This window comes from Lissotriton helveticus, chromosome 6 (assembly GCF_964261635.1).
Source record: "Lissotriton helveticus chromosome 6, aLisHel1.1, whole genome shotgun sequence".
Taxonomy (NCBI): Eukaryota; Metazoa; Chordata; class Amphibia; order Caudata; family Salamandridae; genus Lissotriton; species Lissotriton helveticus.
In genome coordinates, this window is record NC_136067.1 from 1,824,491,875 (window position 1) to 1,824,506,528 (window position 14,654).

The 14,654-nt window shown below is 49.2% G+C and overlaps 1 protein-coding gene across 2 annotated transcripts in view; it reads left to right on the top strand.

The window, feature by feature from the left end:
* SYT14 (synaptotagmin 14) overlaps positions 1–14,654 on the top strand; it is a 761,278-nt gene that overhangs the window by 152,492 nt on the left and 594,132 nt on the right. For both annotated transcript variants that reach the window (XM_078649722.1, XM_078649721.1), the window contains one exon: positions 10,632–10,679. In XM_078649722.1, coding sequence (XP_078505848.1) covers positions 10,632–10,679 — 48 coding nt within the window. The remainder of the gene's footprint in view (positions 1–10,631; positions 10,680–14,654) is intronic.

Consider the following 14,654-nt stretch of genomic DNA (forward strand, 5'->3'; position numbering starts at 1 on the left):
CCTTTTTATCTAGGTCAGTCAGGTTGCGGCCTACTGGTCCTAATGTAAAGTGTATGCTCCTACTTCTGTGTGCATGCTCAGGCCCTTGCCCTGACATTACAAGTGTGTGTTAAGTGTGTTTTTGTGTATAGCATGTGTAACACGTTCATGGTGTGGGTGAACCAGAGTAATGGAGGCTAGTGGCATCCATTTTGGATATCCCTGGCATGACCTATCACAAGATGAATGGTGTGGACTGTGCTCCAAGATAGTGGAAATGACACTGAAGTGAGGAATGGAGATAGTGCTGCTGTTACAAATTCTATGCACATTTTGGTTAGCAAAGAGCAAGGAGCTGCTGAATACTGTTCCTGAGCAGTGCAATTTGCTGGATTGTAGGAGTAACTGGTCGGACTACAGACACTGTTGTGAAAGGTAAGGCAGTCTCTAGGTGAGAACAGTCCTTTTGTTATTCCCTGATTACGCCTTCACTTAGTCGGATGACAGCCAGGTGCAGAAACCTCACACCTCTTTCTTGTCCTTGTCTGTGGGTGTATCAGGGTGGAGACAACCCAGTGCTACCTGGAGTGAGAAACCTCAGTTTACACAAAAGCTTTGTCTGAACATCTTCAAAGGGACACCCACCCCAAACCAGTTCTGCAGCTTGAGACAGTGGATCCACATCCCCTGTCTAGAAGTTGTAAGTGGGACTCAAACCACCCTACTTTGCTCCAGTTCCAAGTCATTTATGACCAAGTATGGTAGTGCTCCACAGAGTACTAAAAGACTGCTGTGCAACCAAGGCTGGTGTCACAGAGGTGAGGGGGCATCATCTAAATTCTGTATTTCCTGCTGAATGACCCATGCACACCTAGAAGTCTGTCTGGCTACTGAGAGAGTGAAGGAAACTGCCTGGCCCTGCAGGAGAAGACACTGTTCCGAAAAGAACACAATCCAGCACTTTCCATGTGGCTGTGGTGTACCCAGGATGAGGTAGACTGCATAAGAGGGATTTGGAGGGACCCTGGTGCCTGTGGGCTCCTCAGTCTCCTACTCCAGTTCCTGGCTAGAACAGCAACACCATGATTGCATGATTATCGAAACCCCATTGGGGCTGCAATTGCCTGACTTCAAATGGCAATACAGTGAGACCAGACAGGAACTGCAATTGCAATTTGCTGGCGACCCTGATGGGGGCTGCAACTGCTGATTGCTGAGGCTCCCTACCTTCAGTCCGGTCAGGCCCACAACCCTTAAGTACTGCCGACCGTCCAACTTACGGACTGCATATAGTATGGCAGAGCTGCGACATCAAAACCACTGCAGCCATCCTTAACCTCATCCCCATGGGACACAGACCTGCGACCTCTTAAGGAGAACCTGGTTGGATATTTTGCTAAACGGAGCCCGCATATAGCTCCAGCGATCTTTGACAAGGACTCGCCGGTTCCGGCAGCACATTTGAGTGTGTGGTAGAGTGACTCTGGGTGCCTGGCCGCAATGGAAAGGACTTACGAGAACTCTGCTATCTTTAGTAGGGGGTAAAATGAACGTATTTTTGAACTGTGGGTAATGACACCTGCACTTGAGCCTGATTCGCGCTATTCCTGATTGCCTTTAGAGATTAGATAACCTACAACCACGGATGTCCAGCTGGGAGGGATGAGTGTGAGACTGGGGTGGGTGTAGGGCCTACATGAGACAGTTTCCAGAGTCACTGACTTGTGCAAGTTCCTTGTAGTTTGTACTATTTAGTATAACTGTGTGGTTAAAATACCTTCTTTCTTGCAAAGATGAGCAGAGGGCTGGGCATTCATTTTATTGTGCCTGTTGGTTGATTGTTGAGCTTTGAGATTGAGCATCCCTACACTACTTCCCAGAGAAGCCTGTGACTGCTCACCCTCACTGCCCGAGGGTGAAGAGCCAGGGGCCCAGGGCCCACTTTGGTGAGTCGTAGCTGGGTAGAACAACAGTGGCACATTACCTCAGTCTTCATGGTTGATGATCAGTAGCCCCTGTCTGCCCTGAAGTCACTAGAGTGTGGTCTGACGAAGAGCAAAAAAAGTGATATGAAGTGTAGGACATGTGTCACCATGTACGGCATCTATTCTGCAGCCAGATCATGTTCTAATTAGCTTCTTTTTAGGTATTCCTACGTCCAAGTCAAGCTAAGCAAAATGGTTAAAAAAGTATGTTCTTTTTTTTAGAAATGTTAAAGCTGTAAATGACTTGCAGCTAGAATAAAAATTGTTTATTAATACTTTTAATCTGGATTTATCTTAAATGTTTTCAGTATGTTAGATCAGATTAACTCTAAGTTTAAGATTATCCTTGATGTATTAATAGGTAGAAAATGACAGAAAGTCCTCTATCATGGAAAGTATCCAAGCCCATCACCATGCCTGTAGGAAGGCAATTATGCATTCATAAAAAAGATCCCTGTCGGTCTCGAAACACCACAGCATGCAGCAGCACTCATGAATTATTATAAATGCATCAACTATTGCTGGCTCCCAGCTAATGAGGTGTCTGAAGCTGTGCCATATGTAGAGTTCTTTTTAACTCTGGCCTCTTTCTTTCATCAGGTGATTGTTGAACTGACAAGTGAAGTGTGTGCCTCTCCTAAACAGAATCTTAGCCTGCCTGTTTCCTCACTCCTAGTCGATGTCTCTCTGAAACAAGGGCCTTCGTAAGAGTCGTCAGTTTCATGTGGAACTTGAAGGGGCAAATTTGCAGCCATCGGGTTGGACAATTGCTCCAGTTCAAGGGTTACGAAGAACAACTATTTTGAATACAGATGTTACTTAGTTAGTTAATAGTTCTTACCAATGAGGCTAGTGTCCATTAGATTTAAAAAGTGCATAACTGCCCCAATTAACGCAACTAGACCCGACTCTAATGTGCTTGCCGAATATAGACCCATTTCTTCACTACCATTCTGGGCTAAAATTACGGAATCAATTGAAACTTCAGTTTTACAAGACTATCTGGAATCTAATTTTATTTTCTGTGATTTTAACTTTGGTGCCCCTCCCTCCCCCGCCTCCCCCCCCTCCCCCCCCCCGGGTCTAGAGACAGCTGTTTTAGATATCTGGTGGCAAGTTGTGCTTGTCCTTACTTGATTTGTCTGTGACATTTGCCACTGTAGCCCATGGGCATCTTTGTGAGAGTTTGGAGCAGTGACTGGGTGTGAGACTCCGAGAGCCTTGGATTGAATCCATTCATTTCTTGCTGGTCTCTATCCACATGTTCAGCTGGGTCAGTTTAGATTTGCCTCACAAGGGGTGGGTTGCAAAGTCCACCAGGGCCTTCCCCTCTCCAGTGCTTAATTTGAGCCGGGGGTTGCCAGTCGGGCCCACCAGCTTTCATTTGGAGAAGTGTGGCTCAATGGTTAGAGCGGCAGATCCTGATGCAGAGGTCTAGCCCGGGACCAGGGTTCAATTCCCCGCCTCGGCGGGTCTTGGGCTCAAAATTCCACGGACCTGATAATTCTCGCCTCGGTGCCTATTCCAATCATGGAGTCCCACTCTGCAACTCTGGGCAATAGCTTGCTTAATCTCCACAACGGCCCCCACAACGCTAAGGACGCCTGGCCTCCACCTTGGGGGTGCCCAGGAGTGGACACCTCACAGGGAAAGCCAGGATGGGTTCCACAGCGGTATTCGTACAAGCGCCTTGAGACCCTTGCGGGTGAGTAGTGCGCTATACAAGTATCAATCAACCAATCAATCAGAGCATTTGTATAGCGCACTACTCACCCGGAGGGTCTCAAGGCGCTGGGGGGGGGGGTGGTCCGCTACTGCTCGAATAGCCAGGTCTTGAGCTGCTTCCTGAAGGCGAGGTGGTCCTGGGTCAGGCGGAGGTGGGTCGGAAGGGAGTTCCAAGTCGTGTCGGCCAGGTAGGAGAAGGACCTTCCTCCTGTGGTGGCTCTTCGGATGCGGGGGACGGCGGCGAGGGCGTGGCTGGTCGATCGAAGCTGGCGCGTGGGAGCGTAGAAGTTGAGGCGGCTGTTGAGGTATCCTGGTCCTTGGTTGTGTAGGGCTTTGTGTGCGTGGGTGAGGAGCCGGAAGGTGATTCTCTTGTTGACCGGGAGCCAGTGCAGGTCTCTCAGGTGTCCGGAGATGTGGCTTCGGCGGGGGATGTCCAGGATGAGTCGTGCTGAGGTGTTCTGGATCTGCTGGAGTCTCTTCTGGAGTTTGGCGGTGGTTCCAGCGTAGAGGGAGTTGCCGTAGTCCAGACGGCTGGTGACGAGGGCCTGGGTGACCGTCTTCCTGGTCTCGGTGGGGATCCATCGGAAGATCTTGCGTAGCATTCGCAGGATGTGGAAGCACGACGAGGAGACGGCGTTGACTTGTCTGGTCATGGAGAGGGAGGAGTCCAGGATGAAGCCCAGGTTGCGTGCGTGGTCAGTTGGTTTGGGTGCGCTGCCCAGGGCGGGGGGCCACCAGGAGTCGTCCCAGGTGGAGGGTGAGGATCCCAGGATGAGGACTTCCGTCTTGTCTGAGTTCAGTTTCAGGCGGCTGTTCGACATCCATTTGGCTACTTCTGTCATCCCTTCGTGCAGGTTGGCTCTGGCGGTGGCGCGGTCGTTAGTGAGGGAGAGGATCAGCTGGGTGTCGTCGGCGTAGGAGATGATGTTCAGGTTGTGCTGGCGTGCGATGGCTGCGAGGGGGCTCATGTAGACGTTGAAGAGAGTTGGGCTGAGCGAGGAGCCTTGAGGAACGCCGCAGATGACTTCTGTGGCCTCGGATCTGAACGGGGGGAGGCGGACTCTCTGTGTCCTTCCGGTGAGGAAGGAGGTGATCCACTCCAGTGCCTTCTCCTGGATTCCGACGTTGCTGAGGCGCTGTACTAGGGTGCGGTGGCAGACAGTGTCGAAGGCCGCGGAGAGGTCCAGGAGGATGAGGGCCGCTGTTTCTCCGTTGTCGAGCAGAGCTCGGATGTCGTCTGTGGCTGCGATCAGGGCGGTCTCGGTGCTGTGGTTTGCCCGGAAGCCAGACTGCGAGAGGTCGAGGGATCCGTTCGTCTCGAGGAAGGCGGCCAGTTGCTTGTTGACGGTCTTCTCGATGACTTTGGCGGGAAACGGGAGCAGCGAGATGGGGCGGTAGTTCTTGAGGTCGGTGGGGTCTGCTGATGGTTTCTTGAGTAGAGCGCTGAGTTCGGCGTGCTTCCAGCTCTCCGGGAAGGTGGCGATGTCGAAGGAGGTGTTGATGATGTCCCGCAGGTGGGGTGCGATGACAGCGTCGGCCTTGTTGAAGACGTGGTGAGGGCAGGGGTCTGTCGGAGATCCGGAGTGGATGGAGTTCATCGTGCGGATGGTGTCTTCGGTGCTGATCGGGGTCCAGGCGCGGAGGGTGGTGGTGGGGGGCGGTGGTTCGGTCGTGGCGTGCTTTGGTTGAGTGCTGAAGCTGTTGTGTATGTCCGCGATCTTGTTGTGGAAGTAGGAGGCGAGGGAGTTGCAGAGGTCTTGCGAAGGGGTGATGTCGTTGTTTCCGGCGTTGGGGTTGGAGAGCTCTTTCACGATGTTGAAGAGTTCCTTGCTGTTGTGTGCGTTGTTGTCCAGTCGTTCCTTGAATGCGGTTTTCTTGGTGGCGCGGATCAGCTGGTGGTGTTTTCGGGTGGCGAGCTTGAGGGCAGTCATGTTGTCTGGTGTTGGGTCTGTGCGCCAGGTTTTCTCGAGTGCTCTGCAGTTCTTCTTGGAGCTCTTGAGTTCGTCGTTAAACCATGGGGCTTTCTTGCTGCCGGGTCTGCTCGGCGGGGTCTTCAGCGGGGCGAGTTCGTCTGCGCAGTCGCTGATCCATTTCGTGAGGTTGGTGGCTGCTTGACTGGGGTTCGTTGTGCTGGTGGGAGGGTTCTTGCTCAAGGACGTAGTGAGCTGGTCTGCCGTGATCTTGTTCCAGCTTCTGCGGGGAGCCTGTTGCTGGTGATGGTGGAGCGTGGTCCTTCTGAAGCTGAAGTGGACGCAGCTGTGGTCCGTCCATTGGAGTCCCGTGGCGTGGCTGAAGGCGATGTCCTTGCTGGAAGAGAAGATCGGGTCGAGTGTGTGTCCGGCGTAGTGGGTGGGGGTGGTCACCAGCTGCTTGAGTCCCAGGTTTGCGAGGTTTTCCAGCAGGGTGGTGGTGTTGCGGTCGTCGTTGTTCTCCAGGTGGAAGTTGAGGTCCCCGAGGAGGATGTAGTCGGCTGAGGGGAGGGCGAGCGGGCTGATGAAGTCGGCGATGTCCTCGCTGAATTGTGTGCGTGGTCCCGGGGGTCTGTAGATGAGGGTGCCTCTGAGGGTGGTCTTGGGGTTGACGTGGATCTGGAAGTGCAGGTGTTCGGCGGGTGCGATGGTGTCGTCGGTGTTGGTCGTGATGCGGATGGTGTTCCTGTGGATGATGGCGATGCCTCCTCCTGTCTGGTTGACGCGGTCTCTCCGGATGATCTTGTAGCCGTCCGGGATGGCGATGGCGATGTCGGGCGCTGAGGAGGCGTTCATCCAGGTTTCCGTGAGGAAGGCGACGTCTGGGGCTGTGGTGTCGAGCAGGTTCCAGAGCTCGACGGCGTGTCTGTGGACGGAGCGGGTGTTGAGCAGGATGCACTTCAGGTGGTTGCTGCTGGTGTTCTGCTTGGTGGACGCTGGTGCAGTGCAGGTCCGGATGCAGGAGAACTTGCAGGACTGGCAGATGAAGGGTCCGTGGGTGCGTCTCGGGGTGGCTCGGTAGCATCCAGGGGTTCGGCCGGCGTTGAGTGCGTTGAGGGTGGCGGCGTCGTACGTCCGGCGGGTGGGCTGGGGTCTGCGGGGGCCAGGGGTCCGGGCGCGGACGGGCATAGACGGGCTTACCTTTGGCGCACCTTCGGCGTTCAATCGGTGCTCCCGCTGCGCGGTCGCTCTGGGGGCGTCATAAGTAGGAGCCGGGTGGGCGGGTCAGCTGGGTGGCGGGAGCGGGGCGGCCAATGGGCTGGTGGTGGGCGGGGCCGCAGGGGGGCAGCGGCGGGAACCTCTGGGCGTCCGGCGGCGGCGGCGGGTCTGTCCCTGGGTCAAGCGGCAAGCGTGGGAGGCAGGGGGAGATCCGGGCGGCCCAGCGGCGGCTGGGTCGTCCTAGCAGCAAGCAGAGGCAGGCAGCGGCAGGCGTGGGAGGCAAGGGGGTGACCCGGCCTGGTAAAAGGCGCAGTGGTAAATTTACATTTACATTTTTGGGGACTGGAACTTATTTTTCCTCATCAGAGATTTACTCAGAACAACAGTGAGGAAAAACACACAAAGGTGAAAGAAAGAGGAAGAGAAAGACAACAAAACCATCAAAAACGGACAAAGCCAGACCCTTCATGAGTTAGATAAATGGGCAGGGAGTGTCTGTTGTGAATTATAGAGGCAAGAAGAAGATTCAAGACTATAAAGTCTTGGTTTTCAGTACGCCAGCCAGGGGCTTCTGAGAAGGGCTGTAGGCACAAGACTGGTTCTTTTACAAATTAGCACTGCCCTCTCCCCTTGCTATTTAGTGTCTGTATGGTCCCCCTCGCAAAGGCTGATTACTGCCCACGGCCTGTGCTGCCAAAGGTACATTGATAATATACAGTTGCTTGTGTATTTGCATGAGGACTCATAATCACTAAATGCCCACAACTAATAGACATGATGTCTGTAACGTATTCTTGGTCTTGATGCTGTCAAGACTGAGGTCCTTCTGTTTGGTAGAGAGCACTCATTTTCATTGGGCTTCAATTACCCATCCTCTCAGACACCATTCTCAATGCGGAATCTTGAGCCAGATGTACAAAGCTTTTTTTCGTTCACAAATGGCCTGATTTGCATTTTGTTATGTACAAAGGCCCAATTTTTGATTCGTTAACCTCTTACTGAATCGCAATTTGGGTTTGCGATTCGGTATTATGAAGGGGATTGTTTAGAGCGTCCCTTCCTAATACGGAATCACAGCGGTATGTAGGAATGTTTTGTGACCGGAATGCTGTTACAAAACATTCACATTTTACCACCTACTTCAAGTAGGTTGTAACCGATTCACACAAACCCACACACCTTCCTCTTAAGAAATCAGAAGACAACTTTTCATTTTGATTTTTGAAACATATTCTCTTTTCCTTTAAGGAAAACATGCTGCATTTCTAAAAACAAAATGCTTTTTGACAAGCAATCACAGATATGGTGGTCTGCTGACCCCAGGTGACCCCATCCCTGTGATTTTTGTGATTCCCAATAGGTCACAAACCAAGACCTACTTCATGAATATTAATAAGATGGGTCTATTTGCCATCCACTGGGAATTGAAAAATGTGTAAATCACACATTTGTTGTACACAGGTGTTTGTGATTACCAAATAGAGAATCACAAACATTTGCTATTTGGTAATAGTAAACGATGTCTTATGTATATCTGGCCCTTGGTGTCGTATTTGACTCAATTAAGTCTTTTCATTTGCAAGTGTGAGCTGTTTTCTGGCTATACAGTGTATTGGAAATCTGGCCCTTTCTGATCAGGGCCACCTGACACATTCCTGATTCAGGCTGTGGTGCTTTCAAGGAATATTATTGGTCAGCAGTATGCCTAACTACCTCTCAATCTTCCATGGGCAGAATCAGGCTTTTCAAAATCGTGCCATTCGAACCAGCTTTTGTCCGAAGAATTATACTTATATTACTAGATATTCTGAGCAGTTGGGATGGTTTCTATTTAAAGGTCAGGTTTAATGTATTTCATGGAATGCAGTTAGTTTATGTTTTTGTGTTGGGGCTGTATAGCGCTCCAGTGCATTTGGCTTTGTTTGTGCTATATAAACAGGATCGGACTGACCTATAGGGCAATCGGGCAGTGCCTGAAGGGCTGGTCTGCCAGGTCACTCTCTGGAGCATTTTTTCTGGCTGTTTGTGGGCATGTTTTAAGATGTGCTGGACCGTGTTATACTGTTGATTTCCATGATATTAAAACAAACATTGACTGCAGCAAGCTCATATCCATGCAGTCTCCCGTACCTTACAAAAAACACTCATACTGTTTGATTCTACAACTTGAAAACGATCTCACTTGGAGCACATTTTTAACTTTCTAATTCACTAATGAGGGCCACTTTTATTTGGATGCCTGGGCCCTATTTTTGGTCCCAGTCCGACCCTGAATACATATACCACATGTATGCATACATGCAAACCAAGGTACCCTAGCCTGCATCAATCCTCTGATCAGTTGGCTTGCTGTTAAAATTAGGGGTGTGCGAAACTCGCAGAGTTTCACTGTGCGGAATTCTGCGGAGTTCCATAAAAACTTTGCAAGTTTCAGCAGGGTTCGACCGATGAACAGAAATATGCATGTTGCGCTGCAATTTAGCACCAGCAGCGTGAGCAGCGCTGAAAAATCAGCGTGAACAACACCATGCAGTACGCAAAAGCCCCCGCCAGTCAAGCTGATTTTGCTGCCACTCAAGTAGAAAATCTACTCAAGCGGCAGAAAATCTACAAAAAAATCAGCCCTTTAACCGCCCGCAGCTGTTCGGGTTTGAAAATGGCGGTAGGGGAACCAAGTCTCACTTGTGCTCGCATTTTAGAGCCCGAAGGGATAAAATTCCGCCACGCGGTGTATGGCGAAATTTAGTTGCTAAAGTGTGCCAATTCTGTGGGCGAACACCCATAGTTAAAATGTTAGGAAAATAAAATGTTATTGGTGTGGCGTATTCAAACTACCGTCAGATGTACATTATCCTAAACGATCGCAGAGCTTCTCAATTAAACTAAAAAATCTCTTGTTATCTTTCACCATTCTCTAATTTTTGGTCTATATCGCATGCTTGTACTAGAAGATTACTGAGGCTCCTACGGTAGTCTCCTTATTATGTCGTATGATTTATTCTTTTTTTACATCCTTAATGCCCCTTCGGTGCTGATGACGGCTCCCGGTCGTCATCAGTTACGGTGGGCCTGTGCTGATGACGGCCGGGAGCCGTCATGACCACGCCTGTGATCGGAATGTGCCGCACAGGCGCAGAATTCCGGCCGCAGCCAGGGGGTTAATGTTGCAAAGCTTTGAATCTTGAGGTTTTTTCTGGCAATGTGTGTGCGTGGTAATAAATACAAATACAATGAAATGAAGGGCTTATTCTGCCCTGCATGTGTCTTTGGGTACAGTCTTCAAAACGAAGATCTGGACTGTGTCTGAACATTCGTGTTGTGTAAGTGCATAAAAGGGTAAATAAAGATTGCGTTGAAATAATAAGGATAGTTTTCAGCTTGATGCTGTCTACCCTTCCTCTTTTCTGACTTTATTACCATGTGATGGGTTGAGGGTAGAAAGAGGTTTCCATTGTTCCTGCTTAACGTGCCCTTCTTTCCAACGCCCAGATTACTAAATACGTGTATTAGGACACATCCCAGGGAGATCTGAAACTGTAGATATTAAATAGATACGTGCATTAGTAGATGTCAGTTACATTTGGAACGCTCAGGGAACGCCACGAAATAACACTATTTGGAAGGAGAACAATTGGAGATCCCTGAAGGAAGATGTAATTCACATTAGAGGAATGAACGAAGTTTAGTGAAGCCAACAGAACAGAACATTATATTCCAGTCGTTCAGCGCTGTATACACATAAGAGCTGTTAAATGTGCACATTGTGTGCTGAACAGTTTCTCGGTATGTTCTAATTAATCTTTTTGTACTGCAGGTGGCGAACGAAATTGTGGAGTGCACGAGCTTATCTGCATCAGAAAAGGTAAGGGCTCAGTTTTGAAGAATTTGAATTCTTGATTAATTACTAATTACAGCCATAGTCTGATATATTTGAAGAACACTACGGGTGACTCAGATATCATTCTAACCCATTAGATTAAAATGGGTAGAAAAAGTGGCACACATTCGAAGTCTAACAGTACAACCACATTCACATGGGAACTATGGTGTCGATTAGGATGGCGGATGGATCTGCGTCGTCCGCCTGCCACCCCCGAGGTGGAGGGACCGACCGCAGGGGCAGCGGCGGTCTGTCCGTTGCAATTAGGATGTGACCACCACCCTGGCGGTCACATCCCGTATATATTACATTGCCGCTGGTGCTGCTTTAAGCAGCACCCGCCGCAATGTACAATATGCATGTTTACCTTTGGCATGCACAACTTGGCAGGCACCGCGTGGTGCCTGCCATCTTGTGCATGCCAAACCAGGGGGGTACCATAGGTACCCCCCATGTGCACCCCCTCGCCCCCCAACACCCTGGGGGCTTGCAACGGGCCCCCAAAAACAAAAGACCACATGCTTTTCCACGGCGGAAAAGCTGCCGCGGAAAAGCATGTTTACACACACACATCCTAATTTGGCTGGCGGTGTCCTGCAGACACCGCCACCAAATTGCGGTCAACACCCCGCGGATCAGCGGTGGACGGACCTGCCGTCCGCCGCTGTTCCTACCGCCATCATAATCTGGCGGTGGGTGTTTTCTCTGACTGCTGCGGTGAATCCGCATCCTCCGGGCCGGCGATGGCTTCCTCCGGCCCGGAGGATGCGGATTCAGCGCAATCATAAACGACCCCAAAATATAGTAGTAGTTTGTGTCTATGGCAAGTGACTTTGTTTCAGCCACAATTAATAAGTGCCCAATTCTCATTGTGTTTGACGCATATACATGTAAATGGTCTGTAGATGGAAATGTCCTGATCCTAAAGTACAGCGGAGGACCTGCGGTCCTATCCAGTGTCATCCACACATTGGAATTGTCACTAAGGCTAGTGAGAGAGTTTTGCAGACTGTCCTTCAGAGCCTGATGAGGAGCGGCAGGCAGTACGTTCAAGGAAAGCTGCCCAACAAAAGTCGGTACTAAACTTAAGCCTTAAATATTTGTCAAGTTATTGCCTCTGTGAAAAGCAGGAGTAAACCCCATGATGGAAAAGCAATAGTTTCACGGTCATATTTAATGGGATAAGGAAGGTTTTGCTCCATAGGGAAAATATTTCTCCACAGGAAAAAAAATATGATGTTACGCGTTTCTACAAAAATGTGCAGACATTTCACTGGAAGATAGTAGATGATAGTCTAGGAATATGCCTGGAGCACTCCAGTTTGCGTCATTTTACTTGTCATTCTCATTGAGATTCTGCGGAAGCCTGAAATGAATACATTTGTGCAAATGATAAGCGTAAGTCTGAAGTGCCTGCATGTGCGCATTTTCATTGAATTGTGCCTGTCAATATTTTGATTATGAAATTGGGAAATGACGCTCACAGACCTGGTAGCTAGAGACAGGGGGGCTCATTTATGAGCCCTTGCGTCACTTTGCACCACTGGTGCGTCACTTTTTGTGACGCACCAGCAATGTAAAAAATGCGCCTTGTTGCGCCATATTTACAAAGTGGCGCATCTCACTTTGTAAACCCTTCGCTACATTATACCTGCGCCAGGTATAATGTATGCAGGGGGGTGTTCCCACGCAGGAAAGGGTCGTAGAAGTGACGCAGTGAAATCTACCAGATTTCACTGCGCCACTTCTAGGACTCAAATGCGTCAAAATCTTACGCCTGCCTCACAGCAGGCGTAAGACTGATGCAAGCCCTTTCACATGGGGCGTTCCCCATGTAAAAGGAAACATTGCAGGAGTTGCGTCACTTTTGTGACACACTCCAGCAATGCGTCACTTTTGCACCATACAGATACGTCAGAAATGCTGGCGTATCTGTAACTCCTTGCGACATGATGCGTCATACAGTAAATATGACGCATCAATCATGTCGCAAGGAGGGCGCACTGAGAAGTGACGCATCGCTACTTTCACGCAGCGATGTGTCACTTCTCATAAATGAGGCCCAGGGTCTGCACACCTCAATTGTGAGCAATTGTACGGGATTTCGAATTCAAAGAGTACCATATATTTTTGTATAATGACATTCTGTCTTCTAGTCCCAAGCATGGGAATATCTCTACATGTGTGTGAGCTCATGGAACACTCTTTTTAAATATTCTTGTTCAATTTTGCAAATCATAAAAAAAAACATGACTGTAGCACGCAACATTTTATATCTCCAACACACATAAAGAAGGGGGAAGAGAACAACTTCCTACCCCAACCTACCCGAGTAAACTGTATGCACACAAAAAGAGGTAGGAATGTAAATTTCACACTTATTAAGTTTAAGTGGCATGTGCTAAATGTGGAAAACCTGCCCTCACCCACGAGTTGTGGCATGCTTCATCATAGGACTTGCTGACTAACACCGCTGCGAAGACCAGCGCCTGCGGTGGAGGAAAGGGAAGGGGAAGACAATACAAACATAGAAATAATAAAGGGATCAACAAATTAAATGTGCAGATTGTGAAATCTAATACTGACTTGGATATGTCTGCCCTTTATGCCTTATTCCTGGATTATCCGGCCAGGGTTAAAAAGAAGAATGGGATGGTGGTGTCAGGGATTATTAGCAGCCCCTCACCCCTCCTCACTGCATGCTTGCTTCAGCCGGTTTTAGCCCTCCAAAGGGTCTATACGGCTGTCTTCAGGACCCTTGATCCCATGTAAATACCCCCTGTGTCCTACCTTGATTCTGTAGGAGTGGATAAATGTCCCTTTCAACCAGGGGTTGTTCAAAGACACACTTCAGTGATATCGACTATCGAGTTTCATAGTCGTGTGTGCTCAGATTGGCGCGGGAGCGGCTCCCTGTAGTCCAGAGGTCTTCAATCTGTGGGGCGCGACCCCCAGGGGGTCCGTGGAGGCATGGAAAGGGTGTCAAGCACTTTATTTGTGAAAAGAAAACGGCCCAGACGATTAGTTAAAATGCTTTCCTGTGCTGGGAAATCGTGGCCAGGCAGACCGCTAATCATGTATTTCTACCAGTGTGTTGCTGGCCTGAAAGAAATGCGAATGTGCTTATGTGCACAATGAGTTAATCTGCAAATGTACAGAATTTGCAGATTAACTCGTTGTGCACATTTGCATTTCTTTCAGGCCAGCAGCACACTGGCAGAAAGGTGTGTTTAGCTCTCTGCCTGGCTTGATTTCTCAGGACAGGAGAGTGCTATTGCAGTAAATTGATCACATCACTTGAAACTTTTTGATTGGTAGAGCTGCGAAGTGCTGGTATTTAATTGTCTTTGTATTTACATAGCGCTTTCTATCCCTGAGAATGTGTTGAAGGGACTCTTATGTAAAAAAAATAATGCATTACATATGGTCTATATGTTACTATAATCTGGCGGTGTTTATTTATAATGAAATGGTGTAAGGCATCTCCCCATATATTTTTGCTGCACTGCCCCATGCCAATTCAAAAGAGCAGGAATGGACTATATTTATAAGATAAGGTGGTGCCTAGGGCCAACGCAGGCACCCTTGCACCATGGTACAAGGGCGTATGCATTGTTTTTGTGCAAGAAGGCATGCCTTGCTGCGCAAAAACAACCCATGGAGGCTTTTTCCTTTGTCTATTTGTGCTACACATAAAAAGATGAAACAATTGAGGTGTAATAAAGATATTTCTCCTTGTTATGCATTCCCAGGGGCAGCTTAAAGTTTTGACGCATCCTTAGGTTTACAGATCTTTGTACATCTGAGAATATGTCAAAACCCAAGGGAAAATCCACCGCAATGCCCTGGTGCAGTGTAAGGCAACGCATCGACTTGTGCTGCGTTGCCTTACACCATATCTAGGAGGCCCTGAAAAGCCACGCAAAGTGACTTTGCACGGCCTCATAGATATGGGTC